General features: G+C 39.7%; 1 protein-coding gene across 1 annotated transcript in view; it reads left to right on the top strand.

Moving 5' to 3' along the window:
- The window catches only part of cdk18 (cyclin dependent kinase 18), a 38,609-nt gene extending 20,442 nt beyond the window's left edge, over nt 1–18,167 (top strand). The window contains exons 3-16 of the mRNA XM_062411236.1: nt 5,380–5,516; nt 8,068–8,199; nt 8,585–8,641; nt 9,687–9,801; nt 10,559–10,653; nt 10,742–10,804; nt 12,144–12,267; nt 12,697–12,817; nt 14,245–14,342; nt 14,461–14,566; nt 15,871–15,913; nt 15,996–16,086; nt 16,518–16,595; nt 17,329–18,167. Coding sequence (XP_062267220.1) covers nt 5,380–5,516; nt 8,068–8,199; nt 8,585–8,641; nt 9,687–9,801; nt 10,559–10,653; nt 10,742–10,804; nt 12,144–12,267; nt 12,697–12,817; nt 14,245–14,342; nt 14,461–14,566; nt 15,871–15,913; nt 15,996–16,086; nt 16,518–16,595; nt 17,329–17,363 — 1,295 coding nt within the window. The 3' untranslated portion in view covers nt 17,364–18,167. The remainder of the gene's footprint in view (nt 1–5,379; nt 5,517–8,067; nt 8,200–8,584; nt 8,642–9,686; nt 9,802–10,558; nt 10,654–10,741; nt 10,805–12,143; nt 12,268–12,696; nt 12,818–14,244; nt 14,343–14,460; nt 14,567–15,870; nt 15,914–15,995; nt 16,087–16,517; nt 16,596–17,328) is intronic.
- Nucleotides 18,168–19,318: the final 1,151 nt, after the last annotated feature.

Genomic DNA, 19,318 nt, shown 5'->3' with positions numbered 1-19,318 from the left:
ACTTGAAAAAAATCTAGTATACTGTATCAACCTAAAACGTGATACATCAATGTATTTCATAACTTTCCACTTCCCCCAAATGAAAATAATCAGCAATTGAGGCCTCTGACCGGGTGGCCACATTGGCTGAAGAAAACCTTTTAGAGCCTATAAAGCACTGGTTAATTAAACACATTGAAAGTCCTGTACCCTGAGCTCGTCCATTTCCTGGTGTCTTTTGGTCTCAGTGTTAGAATAATAGGTCATGTCTAATAATAGAGCACATACTGCAATCCATTTCTGGGTTTAATACCCAATACAAAAGCCCTCCTTGCTGCCGTGTCTGTAGCAGCCCCCCACAGATTAGCCAGGGTTTTTCCCTGCTATGCCTGGTACCGCTGCTGGCGCTCAGTCACAGAGGATCAGCAGGCCTCCAGGGGAATGAGGGTTATTGTGGGATAAATGGGGATAGATAAGGAAAAGTAGAGAAATACATTCAGAATTAGCATTTCAAGTGTGTCTGCTTTATTGTGCAGAGTTTGAGTGTAGAGAAGCAATAACAATGATGTAAGCACATTATGTAACCCTTCGTGAACATCAATGTGTATTGCTGCCTTTAAATGTAGGTTGTTTGCTGTAAGGTGGGACCTTTTGATATCACTAAAATATCCCAACATGGGTTATACCATGCTACTTGAGAGGATCAGAGGTTAATGCCAAATCAAGTGCACAATTTCCACATAGAAACCATGATGTGCTGTAAACAGGTGGCGTTATCCTTACGATAACACTTGAGTTAAGTCATCAGCTTCTAACTAAAGCTCGTGCCTGCTGTGTGAACACAGAGTGCACATCAGTGAGTCTGTAATTCAGCTGCCGGAGAGAGAAGCAGCTGGCTGTGTGGTTTAAAGCCCCCTGAGCACATCTGCCTGCATGTCTCTCTGCTCCTGAAGGTCAGGACAGAGGTAACCTTACACACACATTCACACAATCAGATAGAAAGACGGAGGAAGAGGGCAAACAAAGATAAACAACTGAGCGAAGACGAAAGAAGACACAGCGACATACAGAGGTTGAACCATCCCGGCAGACGTTTCATATTTATAAAATAGTTTTCATTTCACCTCTCTTTTCTATCTTGCTCACTCCATCCTCTCCTGGGGGATTATGTAATGCTCCCAAAGAGTGACACACAACATATAGCAGTGTTTAAATGTAGAGAATATATTTTTAGTGTAAGTTCAAGAGGATATCATATATGTTAAAAGGTCACCCTGAATGAATAAATAAAGCTCTATATTAAACAGCAGCGGAATGGAGGAAATAAAAGGCACATGGTTGTGGTCTTGGTTATTTGATCAGTAGGATCTAACATTTGGTGGGCAGATTTCTAACAGCTAAAGCATACATCAATATATTGGAACTATTGTGTTTGTTGCGTGTTTTTTATGCAGCAATAAGTAATTTTTGTTTTGCTTTTTTCCAGAAGGACATGAATCTTATTGAACTTTATCATTAGAAATAAAGACATCAACCAAAACACTGTAGTTTAGGCTAAACAACTTACTTCCCTTAGACACTGCATTATGTGTCAACATGATCCAGCAGGGCATAAAAAGTCCCACATACATCCTAAAATATCTGCGAAAACATTGCCTTTGGTAGAGCTGCTTGTGTCAATGGAATTCACTTAAAAAATGTGTAAATCTAATTTTTATGGCTGCACACCGGCAACAGTCTTTGGCCAGAGGATTTATGTTTTCCATTTTATTCTCATGAATGTGATTTTTCAAGAAAACTTTGGGAGAATACAAACATTCACTTGGACTCAAGGATGACCTGATTAGAATTTGGTGGTCAAAGGTTAAATGTCAAGGTCACTGTGACATAACTTGAGGTAATTTCTTTAGCTTTGGCACAAATCATCAGTACGACTCACACATTATTGTGTTTGTGTGTGTGTGTGTGTGTGTGTGTGTGTCCTGAGGCATGACTTACCACTAATATTTCACATTGGACAAAATCCCACTGTTCACTTTCTGTATATTTAGTCCATTTAGAGCTGTTGTGTTGAACGTGCTAATGTAGTGTTGAGAGTAATCACTGAGCCACTGTGACACACCACCACTCTGATGAGGGCTTTGTCTTGATAGAGTCGAAAACAATAGGGGATTGATGGAAGGATGAATAGATAGTTAGATAAAAAGATAGATAGATAGATAGATAGATAGATAGATAGATAGATAGATAGATAGATAGATAGATAGATAGATAGATAGATAGATAGATAGATAGATAGATAGATAGATAGAAAAATTGACAGATTTTCATCTGTACTATGTAATAGTGGTTGCTTTTAACCTGATTATTCACGTCATCAGATGACCTTATATTAAACTCTGTCACTAGTTCAGCATTTATCTACTGGGACCGATCTGGATCCCAGATGTCAAGCACACAAAGAAAGCCAGTAAAAAGACTGGCAGGGCTGCCAAAAACTTTAATTTTTTAGTGAACCCCTGACCTACTACCATGATGGTTTACTGGTAGGCCTATTTGTCCTTGTTGTCCCAGGGGCTTTGTCCCTTTTGCCAATATTTGTAATATCTAATTAGTTAACTTCCAGTCACCATTGTCTTATTTGTGTGCCTGGTACTGGTAAATATTTGTCCATAAACATTTGTCTTATCTTCTAAATTACCAAGATATGCGGCAGGAGAGTTGCAAATATTGATTTCTCTAGCTGGTGGTCCCTATCTGGGAAACATCCTCTTTAGGTGTTTGAAGCCTGCTCCACCTTTAAATCTCCCCTTTTCATCATTCTATTTCTTTTTCTCTTCATCTGCCTTACCTCAGCCTTGGAGTCACTACCTGACTCCACTTCCTGTTGCCTTGATCTCAAATTAAAAGCCCTCTGCCGAGATCGGTTATTGCAATTTAATGACATTTCAGCTTTGGTGATACGTGTTTGTATAAAGCAAAAACACTGCAGTGTACAGTGAGTTTGTCAGAACTGACTAAGGCTGTGAAGACAACACTGATGAGTGCTTGAGTGAATTAAATAGTTTTGTCAATCACAAGCAACACTTACATGTCATCATTGCTTTCATTACAAAACCATGAACAGAGTGCAAAACCATGAACAGAAATCTCTATAACACTACTATATAAAAACCTGTCAGTACCTTAAATATAAAGGTTATCCAAGATTTAACCAAACCTGAGAACTAAACTATATATGAAAACAAAAATTGTATAACCATCATTTGTCATACAAGCAACTAAAATGGCTCCAAGAATGCTTACATCATTCAACCTGCTGGAAAATCAGATCGCTACTTTGGTACAGACTGAAACAACTCAAAACCCATTGGTTATTTTTTCATTCAATTTGGCACAGACATGGTCCCAAAGAATCCGACTAGTTTTTGTGATCCTTATTGGAGCGCATCGTACGGTTAACATTTGTGGTTTTGAGTGAAATGGTTCTGCAACTATCTGATTGATTGTTGTGAAATCTGGTTCAGACATTCATGTTCACTCAAGAATGACATGTGATAACTTTGGAGAGCTTAAATCTTGTTCAAGTACCAGTTTCAAATTTTGAAATGGTCTGATACTCTTTTTTATGACCAAATTATGCCGATCACTATTTTTTATACTTTGTGTGGAGTGCTAAGTAGAAAATATGTACATGTGGACATGAATTTAAATGTGAGTATCACTTTGAATATAAAAAGGATCTTAAACTCTTAATCTTAAACTCAGTGTGGATTTTTATTCTAAAGCTTATTCCCCAGCAGATTTTTCTTGATTATTTTAATTTATTTAGACATTCACTTTCTCCCTCTCTCTCTCCCTGTAATCACAATTTCAGATGGAAACGCTACAAAAACATCATGTGGCACACCATATTGGATTGTCCTTTCCCTAACAAGATCTGTAACAGGCATCCATCCATATCTCACAGCAATCAGGAACAGTGGCACAGTGTGCGGTGTGCATGTGTGTGTGTGCTCACATCAGTGTCGCCTTCACTGACCCTAATTAGCATCGGGAGATCAAAGAAGCGCTGTAGCTGTGATATTCAAATGACTAGCAAACAGGTTGTCATTTCATCCCTCCAGCCCATCTAGACTATCAGTCTGACACAAAGTGGCCTGACAGGAGACGTTCTGCCTTGTTAAACTCATCCAAGAGATTTCACATTGTCAAGCTCTGCAATGAACAACCTGTGTCTCCATATGTCTGTCTACTACTGTAATTGTGATTCACCTGTCTTTATATGAATATATTGCGTGTTTCTTTAAATGATGCAACACTACTGAATTTCCAATGACAGAGGCCATAGGCCAAGGAGTAAAATGGATTTATCTGTGTTTTCATTTGTGTGTGTGTGTGTGTGTGTTTGTGTCGAGGGGAAGGCTTTTAAGAGCTATACAGTGTGTGACCCAGGGTCTGCATCCCTTGTCAGCCATTGTCCCCATGGAAACAAGGAGTTAAAGTGCTAAATGCTTCAACCCAGGAGGGACTGGTTATAACACACACACATCGGGAAGCTGCCATAAAATAGACAGACATGTCCACTTAACACCTGACGCCTGCCGTACCGATGAGGCGGCCAACAGACGCCATTGAAACTGGAGATCAAACTGTGGCTGAGATCTCACAGCAGGGTACTCTCAAAAGACACTGAGCGGGCATCAAACATGCACGACGTACAGCGAAGTACGTTCTTCCCACTACACTGTCTAACATGTTCGCTTCAGCAGCTATAACTGTGATCTCTTCTGTCGTCTTGATGAGCCTCATCTCTGAAAAAAAGCTGAGGTTAAATTCTGTGGTTGTGATGAGGAGATTAAGTCAGTATTAGCATTTGTTGTCTAATAAGTTTGGGAAAGGCGCTTAGCTTTCTTATCAAGAGCAATGTAAGAACATGGATACCGCTCTTCACTTAAAAGGAAAATGAAAATGTTCACAATGTCTACTCAACATTATGCCGATAGAGGGGGTGGAGTCAGGGATAAACAGAGTTGCAGCCAAATCCAAATGGTGACCGATTCTTCAAACTGAAAAAAAATTACATAAAATGCCTTTGTGCTCCTGTGGTTTCATCCAAGCATCAGTAAACCCCGACATTTAAATTTGACTCAAGACGCTGTCATTTACACCAGGTTTTTTACTCCAATGTTCACTGTGATCCACCCCCTTTCAGAGGAGGAATTTAGAGGACATTCATGGTAAAAACATTTTGAATGAATCATATGCGAAGGTGAATGTTGTTCCAACCCCACCAGAATATACCCGGATGAGCACTGCAGGTGTTCTGTGTCGTTCACACACCATTGGCTTTTCCTGCACCACCCATCTGTTCATCTACTGGTTTGTTTTCTTGGTCAGGTTTGACTCCCGACAGACTGGGTCCTCCCTCTCATGATGCCAGTCCCATGAGCCCTGAACCCACCACACCAGGAGCTCAGTCTCCCTCCGAACTCCACTACAACAGCAAGGCCCAGCACAGACGTTTCTCCATGGAGGTGAGTAGCATGGTCTCTCAGAGCAGCTGTGGGAGAGCACAGGTTAATATAAAGGCAAGTGTTTACTTTGGTGTGTTGTCATGTTGTTGTCAGACACTGCCAAGCTTTTCTTACACAAAATGTATGTGCTGCCGAATAAGCGCTTACAGAAAAGCATACAGTCCATGTTCACATTAAAAGCATTACATATTATTCTGACATTGTTGTCAACAGGGACACAGGTAGTTTGTTCCGCTGTTTAAACTCTTCCCCAGGATTCATTTCTCCATTTCCACCAGCTTGATGAGATGAGTCACCTCTTTTTACTCTATCCACAGCACTATCATTTTTATTGGATATGAGAGAGTTCACAGTTCCACCTTTTGAGAAAATGTCCCTGCAGAGCTTGTGTGATTCACTCTCAATCTTTCTCATACCCCGCACAACTCGTACCAGACATGTATAGGCTATGCCAGAGAGAGAGAGGATTATCAGTAAAGGACACTGTGCTGTGAAGACAAAAATAATGGTGTGACAGTGAGATGGCTGCGAGCTGAACAGTGTGGATTGACGTATGTAGGTATTTTTGAAAAAGGGGTTTATCTCAAATGGCAAATTGTGGTTGATGGATGCTTCATAGATCAGTCAGCCAATGATAATGACCACATGGTTAACAGGTTGTGAAAATTCTGCTTAGCTACGTTTTAGCTAATTTAACAAGGCAAACATTATGGAGCATTCAGACCAAAAGTCACATACATTTATTATTTAAATTACAAGCCTAGATTTGTCCTGTTATTGAAACAGGAGATCACCTTGTTCATTGATGACTTCTTAACATTTAAAGGGGACATATTATGCCCTTGTTTATGCGGCCACTTAAATGTCTGACGGGAGGCTCGCGAGCTAATGCTAGCCGGGCTCCACCTGCCCGGTTAGCTTGTGAGTTAACGCTAGGGGAACCCGGCTAGCGTTAGCTCGCTCGTCCAAGGCCATGTAGCGAGACTCCCTACATGGGCATGGTGTGACTATGACGTTTATGTCGGTCGTAATCCCATTCGACACACTCTAGCGTATCGTTTCTGAAATAGAGGAACCACAACAAATCGCGGGAGTTGTTTTTTCCCAGAGTTTTTGTAGATGTAGACATGCCAGATACCCAAATTAACGTGGAGAAGCACTACAAAAGTGGAATTTGAATAATATGTCCCCTTTACAGGGCCTGCACACACCCACATTCTGTAGGTTTGGAATGGCTGTGACATGTAATTCTCAGCGCACTTCCACTCACCTTCAACAACAGCGGAGATCCAAACAGTTGAAACAACTAAAAACAAAAGGGAATGTTTGCTGGACCTACAGCACTGCAGGACTGACAGATTTTTTAAATTAGTTTATTGATTGACTCACTCTCTAATAAGCCATCACTATGACGGCAGACATCATGGCACATGTCTGCTGTTTTTCAGGAAAATGTGATCAATTAACTTAATGGCTTAACATCCTACCTGTCTTCGATATATCTGTAGCTGAAGTTAAAAGGAAACAGTGACAAACTTATTCCGTTTGGAGAATGGTAGGTATAATAGAGTGTTTAAAAATGTGTATATTGATCTTTATAATATGATATTAGGTTAAAATTTAAGGTTAAAAATTTAAATATTCATTTTTTCTTCCTTAAGTAAAATCAAGCACATTTTCTGTTATTTGTGTCAAGCCAATGTTATGAATAAACATATCACAGACTTCTCTCAAGAGTAGGTCTAAGTAATATGATTTTTATTGGCAGTAATGCTGATATGGATATGAGAATCACAACCTGTTTGTGGAAAAATTGATAACATTACTTTAACTTCAGGCCCAACACAGCCATGAAAGGGTTCCTGATGATGAGAATCAGGTCTGTTGTTTATGTTACTAAGTGGCGAATAGATAGATTCTGGTCTGGAGCTGCAGCTCTTTTTTAGAAGGCTGGTTGTTAGACTGTCTCTATATGATGATTCAGAAAAACCCTTGATGAATGATTCATTCATGCTATATGGAGAGTACCTGCCTCTCATGCACAGAAGTCAATGAAACACTGGTCTATGTTGGTAAATAACATAATATTAGGCCATAGCAGTTTGACATGGTGCAAAATTAGCAGATGACCTGGTTGTAGTCTGTTGGTTTCTGGTTTCTTAAAGCCACATTAATACCTCAAAGAGTGAGCTAATTTCTGCAGATAAATGATTTATGTACAAGTCACCCAAGTAAGAAAAGAATCCCAATATCATGTCAGCTTACTGTAACTAGCTCACTGTAGATTAGGCCATATGAATTGAGGTAAGAATACTAGATTGGCTAAAGCAATGATGTTACTAACGTCCATCCATCCATTATCTACACCACTCATCCTTTGAGGATCACATATGGGCTGCAGCCAATCCAATCTGAGATTGGGTGAGACTAAAAAGGACCTTGGACAGATGAAAAGTCCATTTTCATAATGCTAGAAATAAAATGTATCTCTTTGTCCAAAACAGACAGACAGGAGAAATATATATGTTGTTAATATGCTGTCTTCCTCCAGGATGTCAGTAAGCGCATGTCCCTGCCAATGGACATCCGCCTGCCTCCAGAGTTTCTGCAGAAACTGCAGCTAGAGAGTGAAAACTCACCGCTCAGCAAACCATTCAGTCGCACGTCTCGACGCGCTTCACTGGTTAGTTACTACATATTATCTCTCTATCTCTCCATCCACGTTATCAGCCTATGAACTGTTGAACCTTGACAAGGATCACAGACCACTGTAATATATGCTTTATTGATTGCTCTCATAAATCTCATTTAGTAACCCTGTTGGCTTGTTTCTATTTGAGAGATTCCTCTTCAGCCAGTGAATGTCTCAGTTCAGAGCATATTTGTTCTTTGTGAGTCCTCTTATCTTGTCCTCTTATCTTGTCAAAGGTCCCTTATTTTCTTTCATATCTTCTCCATTTCACCATTCAAAAACAATGTACTTGAATTAAGTCTGCAAATGTATTCTAAGGTGCTGTTAAAGGACTGAATAGTGAAAGACTAATTTGGCTCTTTCTCTTTTCTTCTAGTCTGATATAGGCTTTGGGAAACTAGAGACATACGTGAAGCTCGGCAAATTGGGTGAGGTACGTCTCTCCTAATTACTCACACCTTCACCTTTTAACAACTTCCAGGCTCTAAGTCCATTGGGGGATCAAAACGTCGCCATAACACCCACCGCTGCTGCCACACAGCAGTAATTCTAGTTGGAGTGAACTTCATCAAATAGAAATAAACCATCTCTCAGATGTGTTATGTCAACCGCACTGACCACAAGTTCTCTGTGAGTTTTCATTTTGCTCCTTAGCCCGGCTGTGAGTCAAATCTCTTGGGCGCATGCAGGATCCTTTCAAAACCGGGAACAACACAGTAGCTTTGTTTACATGCCAGAACAAGTCAAACTACAGTACACACATGTCCAGCTTCCTGCTGTAGCTCCTGCAACTTAACAATAAGGAAAGTATTAATGTGCTTGGATGATTTGCTCCCTGCAGGGTCACAATGTTAGGAGCCCCACTGGATGAACATGGCATTTAAGTTGTGTGACATACATGATGTGCTTACATACAAAACCATTCATGTGAGAACGATTGTTGCCTTGAGGAGTCTAGAATGATTAGTGACGGAATCAGCTTGAACCCAGTCACGAGGCTCAGCAGCTGATAACAGAAGAAATAACTCATTTCAGCCAGTTATTCGAATATCCACAATCATTTATCATGTGTAAATGAAGCATAATCTCAAGAAAGAACATCTGATCCTGATGAAATTAATATATGTATTTAAATATTAGTTTAAATCAGCGGCCGTTTAAAATGCTTGCTTGACATTTAAGTCATTAAAGTACTGTGATGCTGCTTGTGGGTGATAGTGTTGTTTAAAACTTCTAACCTGATTCAGTCAGCTGCAATAAATAAAGTGGTAAGCTTTTGTTTATGCGCTACTTTAAAGATGATGATGAGAAGGTAAACAGGCAGCGACGATAAACAAATTCCAGTCACATTAACTTCATTATTCTGTTGCTTGTAGGCTTATCTTCAAGAGTTCTTTCGTATATAGTGTTATCAGAATGTCACCTAGAGATGTATTGTGTGTGTGTGTGTGTGTGTGTGTGTGTGTGTGTGTGTTTAGGGGACGTATGCCACAGTGTTCAAAGGGCGAAGCAAATTAACAGAGAACTTGGTGGCGTTGAAGGAGATTCGACTGGAGCACGAGGAGGGAGCACCATGCACGGCTATCAGAGAGGGTACACACATCACACACTCACTCACTCTCACACACACACACAAACACTCAAATTGTCCGTCAAGGTTGAGAGCCACGTGTCCTGCCCTCCAGAAGATAATAATTCTATTTTAGGATCAACAAGAAGGAATTGACTTTACTACATTTCTCAGATCTTGTCTTTCACGAAACTCAATTTTAATACCTTTCATTTAAAAGAAAAATGCATGTTAGTGGTCTGAGATTTTGAGCAAGATCATGCAAAAACTATTGGATAGGTTATCACAAAACTTGGTGGAAGGATGCAGTCTAGGTAGAGCCCATCAAGGTGTGAATTGGAAGAAAAGAAAAATTACAGATTGTGATATTTATGTTTTTGACATTTTCACTGATTCCAGAGGTTATAATTCATGGATTCTAATAAAAAAATCTGGAATATTTCTATGAGTGTTTCCAATTTGTGCAGCTTGATTTAGTTTAAGAAGACGATTGGGCCTTGGTGGAGATATGTGCACTATAGAGTTTAAACTACAGGAGGACATGAGGACATGAGGACATGGCAGCTTGGTTTATTGACCTCACACTTGTGTTCCTGACAACGGACACTGAAACAAATTTTTAACCGAATTTTAGGGCAAATCTCACCCGCCTCTTAAGAGGCTAAATCATGGCTAAGTTATTGTTCAAGCAGCTTTGAGGTGATGAGAGATTGATTTGTTGTAGTTATTAGTGTTGTTTTTTTACTGGTGGGGCATTGTCTCCTTTCTATGTCCGCACAGTGTCTCTACTGAAGAACCTGAAGCATGCCAACATCGTCACGCTGCATGACATCATCCACACGGACCGCTGCCTAACGCTGGTGTTTGAGTATCTTGTAAGTGCCGAAAGCGTTGACCTCAAATACGAAAGTGGAATATAGATATGAATATGAAGGTGAATACTGTGAATACTTTGTCTTCCAGGACAGTGACCTTAAACAGTACTTGGACAACTGCGGGAATCTCATGAGCATGAACAACGTCAAGGTGAGCTGCACGCCAGGAAGTGACTCGTCTGCAGCTGCATCAGATGTCAGGCACACCCCCACCCACACATTTAAGACAGACAGGCACATGTAATGGGTTACATGTGTGCTTACACATGCGACACATGATTCATTAGTAACTGAGTAACTGAGCAAAATAAATAATTGGTGAGTTTGGAAAAGCCAGAGGGTCTTCGACGAAGCTCAAAAGGTATTTTCAGACTGTTCAGACTCTCTTCTAACCATCATGGATTAAAGGAATACTCTGTCTACTGTAAAATAAATCAGTTTAATCATTTAAAAATGTTATAATATTTTTTTTTAACTTATTTTATGTTAACAACATCTGCCATGCAACAGTTTCAGCAAGAGTTCGTTATTTCTGTCCACCATCTTTGTATGGTTTTTAAAAAAAGTGCATCTCTGGAAATAGTTTGAAAATCTTTTTTGTAGCACAACAGGAGGATTTCTTTTCACATTTATGGTTCAAGGAGTCTTTTACGATTCTGAAAAGACTTTTTACAAAAGCAGAAAGTCTCAGGTATGTGAGGCAGTGCCAGTATTACATTTTCAGTCTAAGATTTTGTGGAATTTCTGCACTTATCCCCAAAAAAAGGCAATATATTCTTTTACTTTGTCCCACAATGGGGAAATTTGCCGAACATCAAGGCTGCGTATCCTCAAAGGATGGCTCGGCTGCTGAAGTATAAAAGTACCGTTTCTATTATGAGAATGTGAACATGTTTGTTAGGGTCAGGCCCTCAGGGAATAGGATGCTTTATAGGGATGTGGTCAGACATTCTGTTGATTTCGCTAAAGGGTGATACAGGTCATATGTCACATTTTTACTCCAAACTAACTTGGTCACATTAGTTTAAAAATATCCATTAATGTCAGATTAAGATATGGGCAGATGTTGACCTCCCGTCTCTGCTGAAAGCCTGAAGAAACAAATAAGTGATACAAATCGGTCTGGCATCAGTAACACCCAAGAGAAAATATTTCATGGTTTTATATTATGATATTAATGATGAGGTCAGGATTCAGTTGTCCTGTTTCTTGGATAACGTGCAATAGTATCATAACTAGCTTCTCTTTTAATAAGTGTGTTGCTCTATTTGTGTTATATAGGATTTGTGCAATTTACTGTGTGTATTCTAGAAATGTTCTTAATCTTTCAAATTAATTTTTGACATTTTTGTTAACGTATGACTATGTATTTTGGGCAATTCATGCTTGTCATCCAAGTTTGCCCTACAAGCTGGAACCACCATTGTATTCCATTATAAACATGTAGAAAGAATGAGGTCTAAGATTTGATCTTCCCTGTATACCTACAGATCTTTATGTTCCAGCTGATGCGTGGCCTGTCCTACTGCCACAAGAGGAAAATCCTCCACAGAGACCTAAAGCCTCAGAACCTGCTCATCAACGATAAGGGCGAGCTCAAACTGGCTGACTTCGGTATTAAAAAAGCAAACTTTTACAATCCGGCTCCACTCACTTTCCAATTCTATTTTACTCTAATATTTTAAGTCTTCTTCATTTTAGCACCTTTGCTTCCTGTATCCTAGCAACTATGCCCCTCTCTCTGTTTAACTTGAAGTGGGTAGAAAAGCCCACTAGAGGTCCATTAGTCTTTTTCAATATTTTTATCTCAACGCAGCAAATAAGCTTGTTTCGAATATTTTTATTCAGTGATCTGTCGGACGCTCTATGACTACACAATGTATAGAGGTCAGAAGGTGATATGAGGATATTACTGCTCTGATTCATTATATTAGACTTATGTATCTTAATATTTGTCAAATTGTCAAAATTAAGGTTTGTAAATGTAGTCTGATGAAATCCAATCTGCTGTCACTCAGGTCTCAAAACCTTTTTTGTTGTCAGGTCTGGCCAGGGCCAAGTCCGTCCCCACTAAGACCTACTCCAATGAGGTGGTCACTCTGTGGTACAGGCCCCCTGACGTGCTCCTGGGCTCTACAGAATACTCCACACCCATCGACATGTGGTGAGTAGGACATTGATTATTAGTTGTCTAGGTTGCACTAGACCTCCTTGGTTTACTAGACCAGACTTATCCTGTGTCTCAATTCAGAATCTAAATGGACCACGAATGATGTGGTCTTTGAGTTTTTATTTAACCTGTGTACAGTTTAATCGAGTAGAAATAATGTGATATATATATATACCATATCCTTAGTTACTTAGAAGGTGGGAAAAACAACAAAACAGGGGTGCAAAGTAACAACGGATAAAAACTGGCCACACTGACACTCACGTTGGTGTTTTCAAGTATTAAATTATGGATAAATTCACAAAAGAAATTCTTTGTAACATATTTTTTATTTTATATTTATTTTACTTAGAAATGTTGTCTTCAAAACTTATTATTTCAAGCATAGTACAACCAAGACATGAATCTTGGAGTATAAAGCCCATCTGGATCAGGTAACGATAATTTAATTGTATTTAGCACTTTTATGCTACGATTCGCATTCACACACACATTCATACAGTGCTTCTTTATGCAGTACACTTTCTATCACCCGCCATTCACACACTTTCAGGGGAAATTTGGGGTTCATTGTCTTGCCCAAGGACACTGTGGAGTAAAGACTGGAGGAGCTGGGAATTGAACCACCGACCTATGTCCTTCCAAGTTCTGTTGATTACTTAATCACATGTGTAAAAACGGTTAATACGTTTATATCTTGTGACTGAGGTGGTCGCTGCAAACAGCAGCAGCAGAGAAACCAAAACGACAATCAAACGATAAAAATCTTAATGTGACATGAGAGAGATCATTGTGTTTAGGCATAGATTCCAATGCTGCTAATATCAGAGCTGAAAATGTGATTAACTGTTATTAGTGTAGATGCTTGAGGCACGGATCCACCCACCAGTAATATTTCTGCTCAGACGTCACTTGTGGCCTTAACCTGTATTTGATCTGAACAGAGCTGACACGCTTCAATCTTTAGGGCAACGCAGAGCAAATGGGGTCCTCAACACGCTTGTGTTAGCTCTGGCTCTGTGTGATACTGTTACCTTGTGATCTAGATGGATACCTAACAGCGTGAGGAGAGTCCAGGCTTTCTATGAATCTATTTCAATCTCCCAAGTTATTAACAGAGAGATGAGTCACTGTCACACAATGGAGAGTAATTTGTCTGCGTTCACCTTCCATGTGTGTGCGTTTGCCCAGCCGCAGTTTGCCATGGAGAGACGACTGTATCTCTCTAACGACACGACAGGCTTTTATGAGTTCACATATCGTCTCATCAGACAACAGGACACCTCTTCAACACACCATCTTAGATGGAAAAAGACCCACTCACAATAAACGTGTTTGTACCTTTAGCACACTTTGAGGTGTGTGTTTATTGAACCGGGCCTCACCAACAATATGACTTTATCTTTTCCGTCCTATTCCAGGGGAGTGGGCTGTATCATGTTTGAGATGGCGACAGGTCGTCCCATGTTTCCTGGTGCCACTGTGAAGGAGGAGCTACATCTCGTTTTCAGACTCATCGGTAACAGAGCAACAGAATATAACAGCATCTTTTCAGGCCAGATAAAAAGTAGTATATGATGTGACAGTGTCCTCTGTGAGAAGATGACTGCACAGTCCCTTTACTCCTTTTCCTTCAGGCACTCCAACAGAAGACACTTGGCCTGGTATCAGCAGTAATGATGAGTTTCGGTCCTACCTCTTTCCTCAGTACAGACCTCAAGCTCTCATCAACCACGTTCCCAGGTATCACAACATTTCTCTGTCTGTTCAGATGAGTGGTGACAGGAGAGTCAAAAGACGAGATGAACTGTTTGCAGCCATGCTAGCTGGCCTAAGAGCCTGAACTACACTGTGATAGTTTCACTTAAATGCTATTGGCATGCTAATGTGCTCACACTGACAGTGTTACTGTAACATACTGATGTACTAGGTGAATGTTCACCACCTTATTTTAGCATATAAGCCAGCCTGCTCAATTTGAGGTGAAGTGAAGTTGTGTACTTGTCCCAAACACAGGTTCCGGCTCGGTCCAAAGGATATGAAGATTAATGTCAGAAGGACAAAATAAATTATTTGTATGAAGCAGAATTTAATAACAGGGCCTGCTAGACTTGTCAGCTAACTTGTTGAAACTGTTGAAACGTGAGGTTTAACTCAGAGTTTTTAGCCTTGTGGTAAATCACCATGGTAACATGTTGAACTGCTAGTTTGAGTTTGAGAATAGAGATAGAAACCTCTCAACGACCGAACTACTGACCAATCAGGTCAGTGGAACCAGAGTCATCAATCTACAGGATTCTGACAGGGACAGGAGAGTTAAGGCTACATTAGAGAAACAACAAACGTCAGCAGATTTCAGCTTGTTGAGAGCAACTTGTGTTAGTTGATTTTACAGACTCTACAGCCAGATATCAGCATTTCAATCAATCAATCATCAATCAAATTGTATTTGTATAGGCCATATACATAAATTTCAATTTGTTTCATAGGGCTAAACAAGGTGCGACATTGGTGCTCTTATCATAAGAACAACAAGAACTTTATTTAGGGTTCTGACAATGTTCCTCAGAAAAAAAGTACACCTCTGTCACATGAACGTGCTCATAGCTGGATAATAAAACCAGAGTTGACTGAGATGGTTGGTAACCAGCTATGTAGTCCAGGTTATCAGAATGGCCTGGATAGTTGAACTCGCTTTATGCAGGCCCCAGGTCTGTGTTGCCAAATAGCTTTATTGACCTACATTAACAAATTGTTTTAAACTAAGGTCTAAGATCTTAGTAGATTAGATAATACAATGATGGATAATAACGTTTTATACTATTTTATTGCAGCATTGGGATTAGTATTATCTGCCCTATGTTACATTTAGCTTAGCAATTAAAATGGATTATTGCCTACGTAGCTAAACCATATTTTCTTGTACATACGTAATACGCATTCATATATTTATCCCCTCATTACTTTGGTTTATTACCAGTAACAAAGTAACTCCTCTGAACAGTCATAGTATGTGCAAACTGAGCTCTCTTCTTTGTCTCCACCAGGCTGGACACGGAGGGGATTGACCTGCTGTCTGCTCTGCTGCTGGTATGAGACAAAAGCACGATGACATTCACACACCGGGATCTCACAGTTGGTCTAATCAGCTGCTTTTGTGCTTTGATTGCAGTACAATACCAGGAGCAGAATGTCATCCGAAGCTTCTCTGCGACACCCCTACTTCCTGACTCTGGGGGATAACATACACAATTTGGCAGACAGTAAGACACACATAAATACACTGTTCAACACTATAAAGGCTTCGCAGGTGTAATTAAGATTCACGGGTCTCGGTAACTCAGCTGTGAACATAAAAGAAGTTCTGAAAAAAAAAGGTTTTAAACATCCTGAAACAAAATGCACAGAAGGATTTGACAGAACGTGTAAAACGTTTTAAAAAGGTTAGTGCAAAACAATGTGAGACTTTACATCTGAAGAAAATTTTGACCAACTTCTTTTGGTGTTTTGTTGAAGATGCTAAAACAAGCTGTCAAAGGTTAACCAGTGGTTTAGAAAAAAAATTGCTTCTGGCAAATCATTTGGGGCTAAAGAAAAAACTTCTGTGTCTAGAGCCCCGGATACCCAAGCCAGGCGACACCCCTGGGCGACTGACGAGTTTTAATCAGTGCTTCTCTCCCTCTCTTTGTTTTAGCTAGCTCAGTGTTTTCCCTCAGAGAGGTGCAGCTCCAGAAGGACCCAGGCCACCGCACTTCTGTGTTTCAGCCTTTAAGTAAGTGACCGCCACAGGTGACATGATATGAATTCACTATAAGCTGATTACAAGTCATAGTTACCGGCAGCCAAACACTTTGTTCGCATAGTGGTAATTCTGATAACTATGTTATGATGTTAAAATAGTTCTGCGCATCTTAGACCTGTAAACAAAAAATATTTGTTTTTACCTTATATTCTCGTAATGTCGTGTTCTGTAAACACATTCGACTGACAAAGTATTGATTGATAACTATGGGATGGATTATCTCTTACACTGTGAGTTTCCAGAATTTTTTCTAATGAAAATGAATTAAACTCGTCTGTGTTTTACTCTTGGCCACAACATCTGAAATGTTAAACTGTCTGCAGACATACTTTGCTAATTAGCAGTGCTTTGCAAGAAGCCGGCATGCTGAGTTTGTTTATTGTGACACAAATGAAATAGTAGAACGATGAGTCTCATAGGGACTGAAAAGACTAATAACCAAAGGGTTGTTTTCATATTCAAGCCAATTACTGTCTACTCTAGTATACACTCTGATAGGTTAATTTAATTTAAAGTCTCACTATGACTGTATATCCACCTGAGTACCACCAAGAAGCATCAAGTTAATTTAGGTTAAAGGGGTGATGCATTCAGGGAAAAGATGGAGTTGTTGCTTCCCTGTAAATAGACTGTGTCTATAGACGATAGACTGTGAATAATTACAGGTGTAAATTAAGTGTGTTCTCACTTTGTCTCTCCTCAGCTCGAGGAAAGAACAGAAGACAAAGCATCTTCTAGGTGACACACGGATTAGGACGAGAGACACACATTAAAGAGGAGCAGCCTTTACGGACCACAGCACTAAGGCCATCACAGCTCCTCACATTCACAAGCATGCCTCAGTTACACACACGCACATGCAAGTACACACAAACTTGTATGTGCACTCACTCATTTCTATGGCAGCTGACTGTGGAGACACACAGGGTCTCTGCAAATAACTTGCTTGAACTGCACTTGAAATGACTGAGCTGAGACAAACACACATTTGCATACATTTGCACAATCAGCTACAATTGTGCCATTTCTCAGTGGCAGTAGAGACAGCAGATATTTAAGTATCTTGCTGACACACACACATTTCAAGGAAAGAACTGTCCACTAAATAAAACTTCTTCAGATAGGATTAATATGTATAATTTCTGTACATGCACACACCCGGTGTTCTGGCCATCCACGGTAGCGACCACATCTGGAACATCATCTACCTGTCAATGTAAAGAAGTGTTGCTTGAACACCACTGGGTCAAACAAAAAGGAGAATTGGGATGCAAATGGAAGTTGCTTCAGTTTTGTGTAAAAATCTTCTGAGGTTACTTTCTTTTCAAATAGTTTTGTCCTTATTATGCTTAGGCTTATCTGTACACCAAAAGACACAAAGATGTAGCTCAAAGGTACACTCTCTGATTTTTGATTTACCATCAAATGTTTAGAATACATTTGGTCTAAATTAACTTTTATGTTTTATTAATTAACTTTACAGACTTGCTTTATGTACATTTTTTGGTCTTTTTTATAAAAAAAAGGGTTTCAAAGCCTTTTCTGTTGGGACGTTTTATTTTATTATTAAGATTATTATTATTATTATTATTATTATTATTATTATCATTTTTGGCCCGAACTTTGTCAAATGGACACATTTTAAATCTGAAAATGCTTTAATTTTTTAACTTATACAGAATAAGTTTGAAACATGCTTTCACTTATAGAAAATGGTCCCTGTAGCTATAGCCCTGGGTGCTATTAGACACTTGCTAAATAACAAACTCAGAGTGTGTACTTTTAAAAAGGATTCACACATTACGGGCAAAATAAGCAAAAGTTTCCAACCTCAAAAAAAGACGACAGAATAGATTCAACCTTGTATAAGTAAATCACAAATGTGTGGGGGAAGTAACCATGGTTAGCTACCTGAACATGTAAGCTAGCTCATTATCTGACGTCATTTAAGCTAAATCCGATTTATCTGTGATACTGCCATACTGGCAGCCACATGAGCTGCCAGTATGGCAGCTCATGTGGCTCAGGTGTCATGTGACCTGACAGCCTTGAAATACACAAATAATCTGGACATTGAAATCGTAGCATCACACTGTTCATCTGACTCAATTATGAATATAAAGCAGATTTGCCTTGCTACAGGGACTCCATGTGCCAGTGCATTGTGGGGTTTTCTGTTCCATGCAGTGTTAACAGCTGACTTTCACTTCAGTTCTTGAAGTTGCCTTAGTAAACTGTGCATGATGTCTTGGCTTGTGAAGACTCTCTGGGGGACTCTCTGGGGGAGAGCGTGGCCTAGGGGATAGAGCGGGTGCTCTGCAACAAGAAGGTTGCCGGTTCGAACCCCACTCTATCCCATCTGCATGCCTAAGTGTCCTTGGCAAGATACTGAACCCCTAGATGGCCCCTCATAAAATGATGAGTGTTGTAAAAATGTAAGTTGCTTTGGATAAAAGCGTCAGCTAAATGACATGTAATGTAATGTAATATTTGATCTAGTGCATCCAGTGTGTTAGGAGGCATTTGCTCTGTGTATGTAAATAACTCATTGCGAGCATATGTATTTCTTAGTCTCCTATTTGCACAAACCAGAAGTGTCCTCTGACGCCTGCTCCCTTCCTGTAGTGTCTTTCTTACCTACTGTGGTTTGAAAATATGACCCCATATTGTATGTAAGCCCAGAGGTTAAATCC

This window comes from Platichthys flesus, chromosome 2 (assembly GCF_949316205.1).
Source record: "Platichthys flesus chromosome 2, fPlaFle2.1, whole genome shotgun sequence".
NCBI classification, from domain to species: domain Eukaryota; kingdom Metazoa; phylum Chordata; class Actinopteri; order Pleuronectiformes; family Pleuronectidae; genus Platichthys; species Platichthys flesus.
This window is presented reverse-complemented; position numbering and strand designations above follow the sequence as displayed.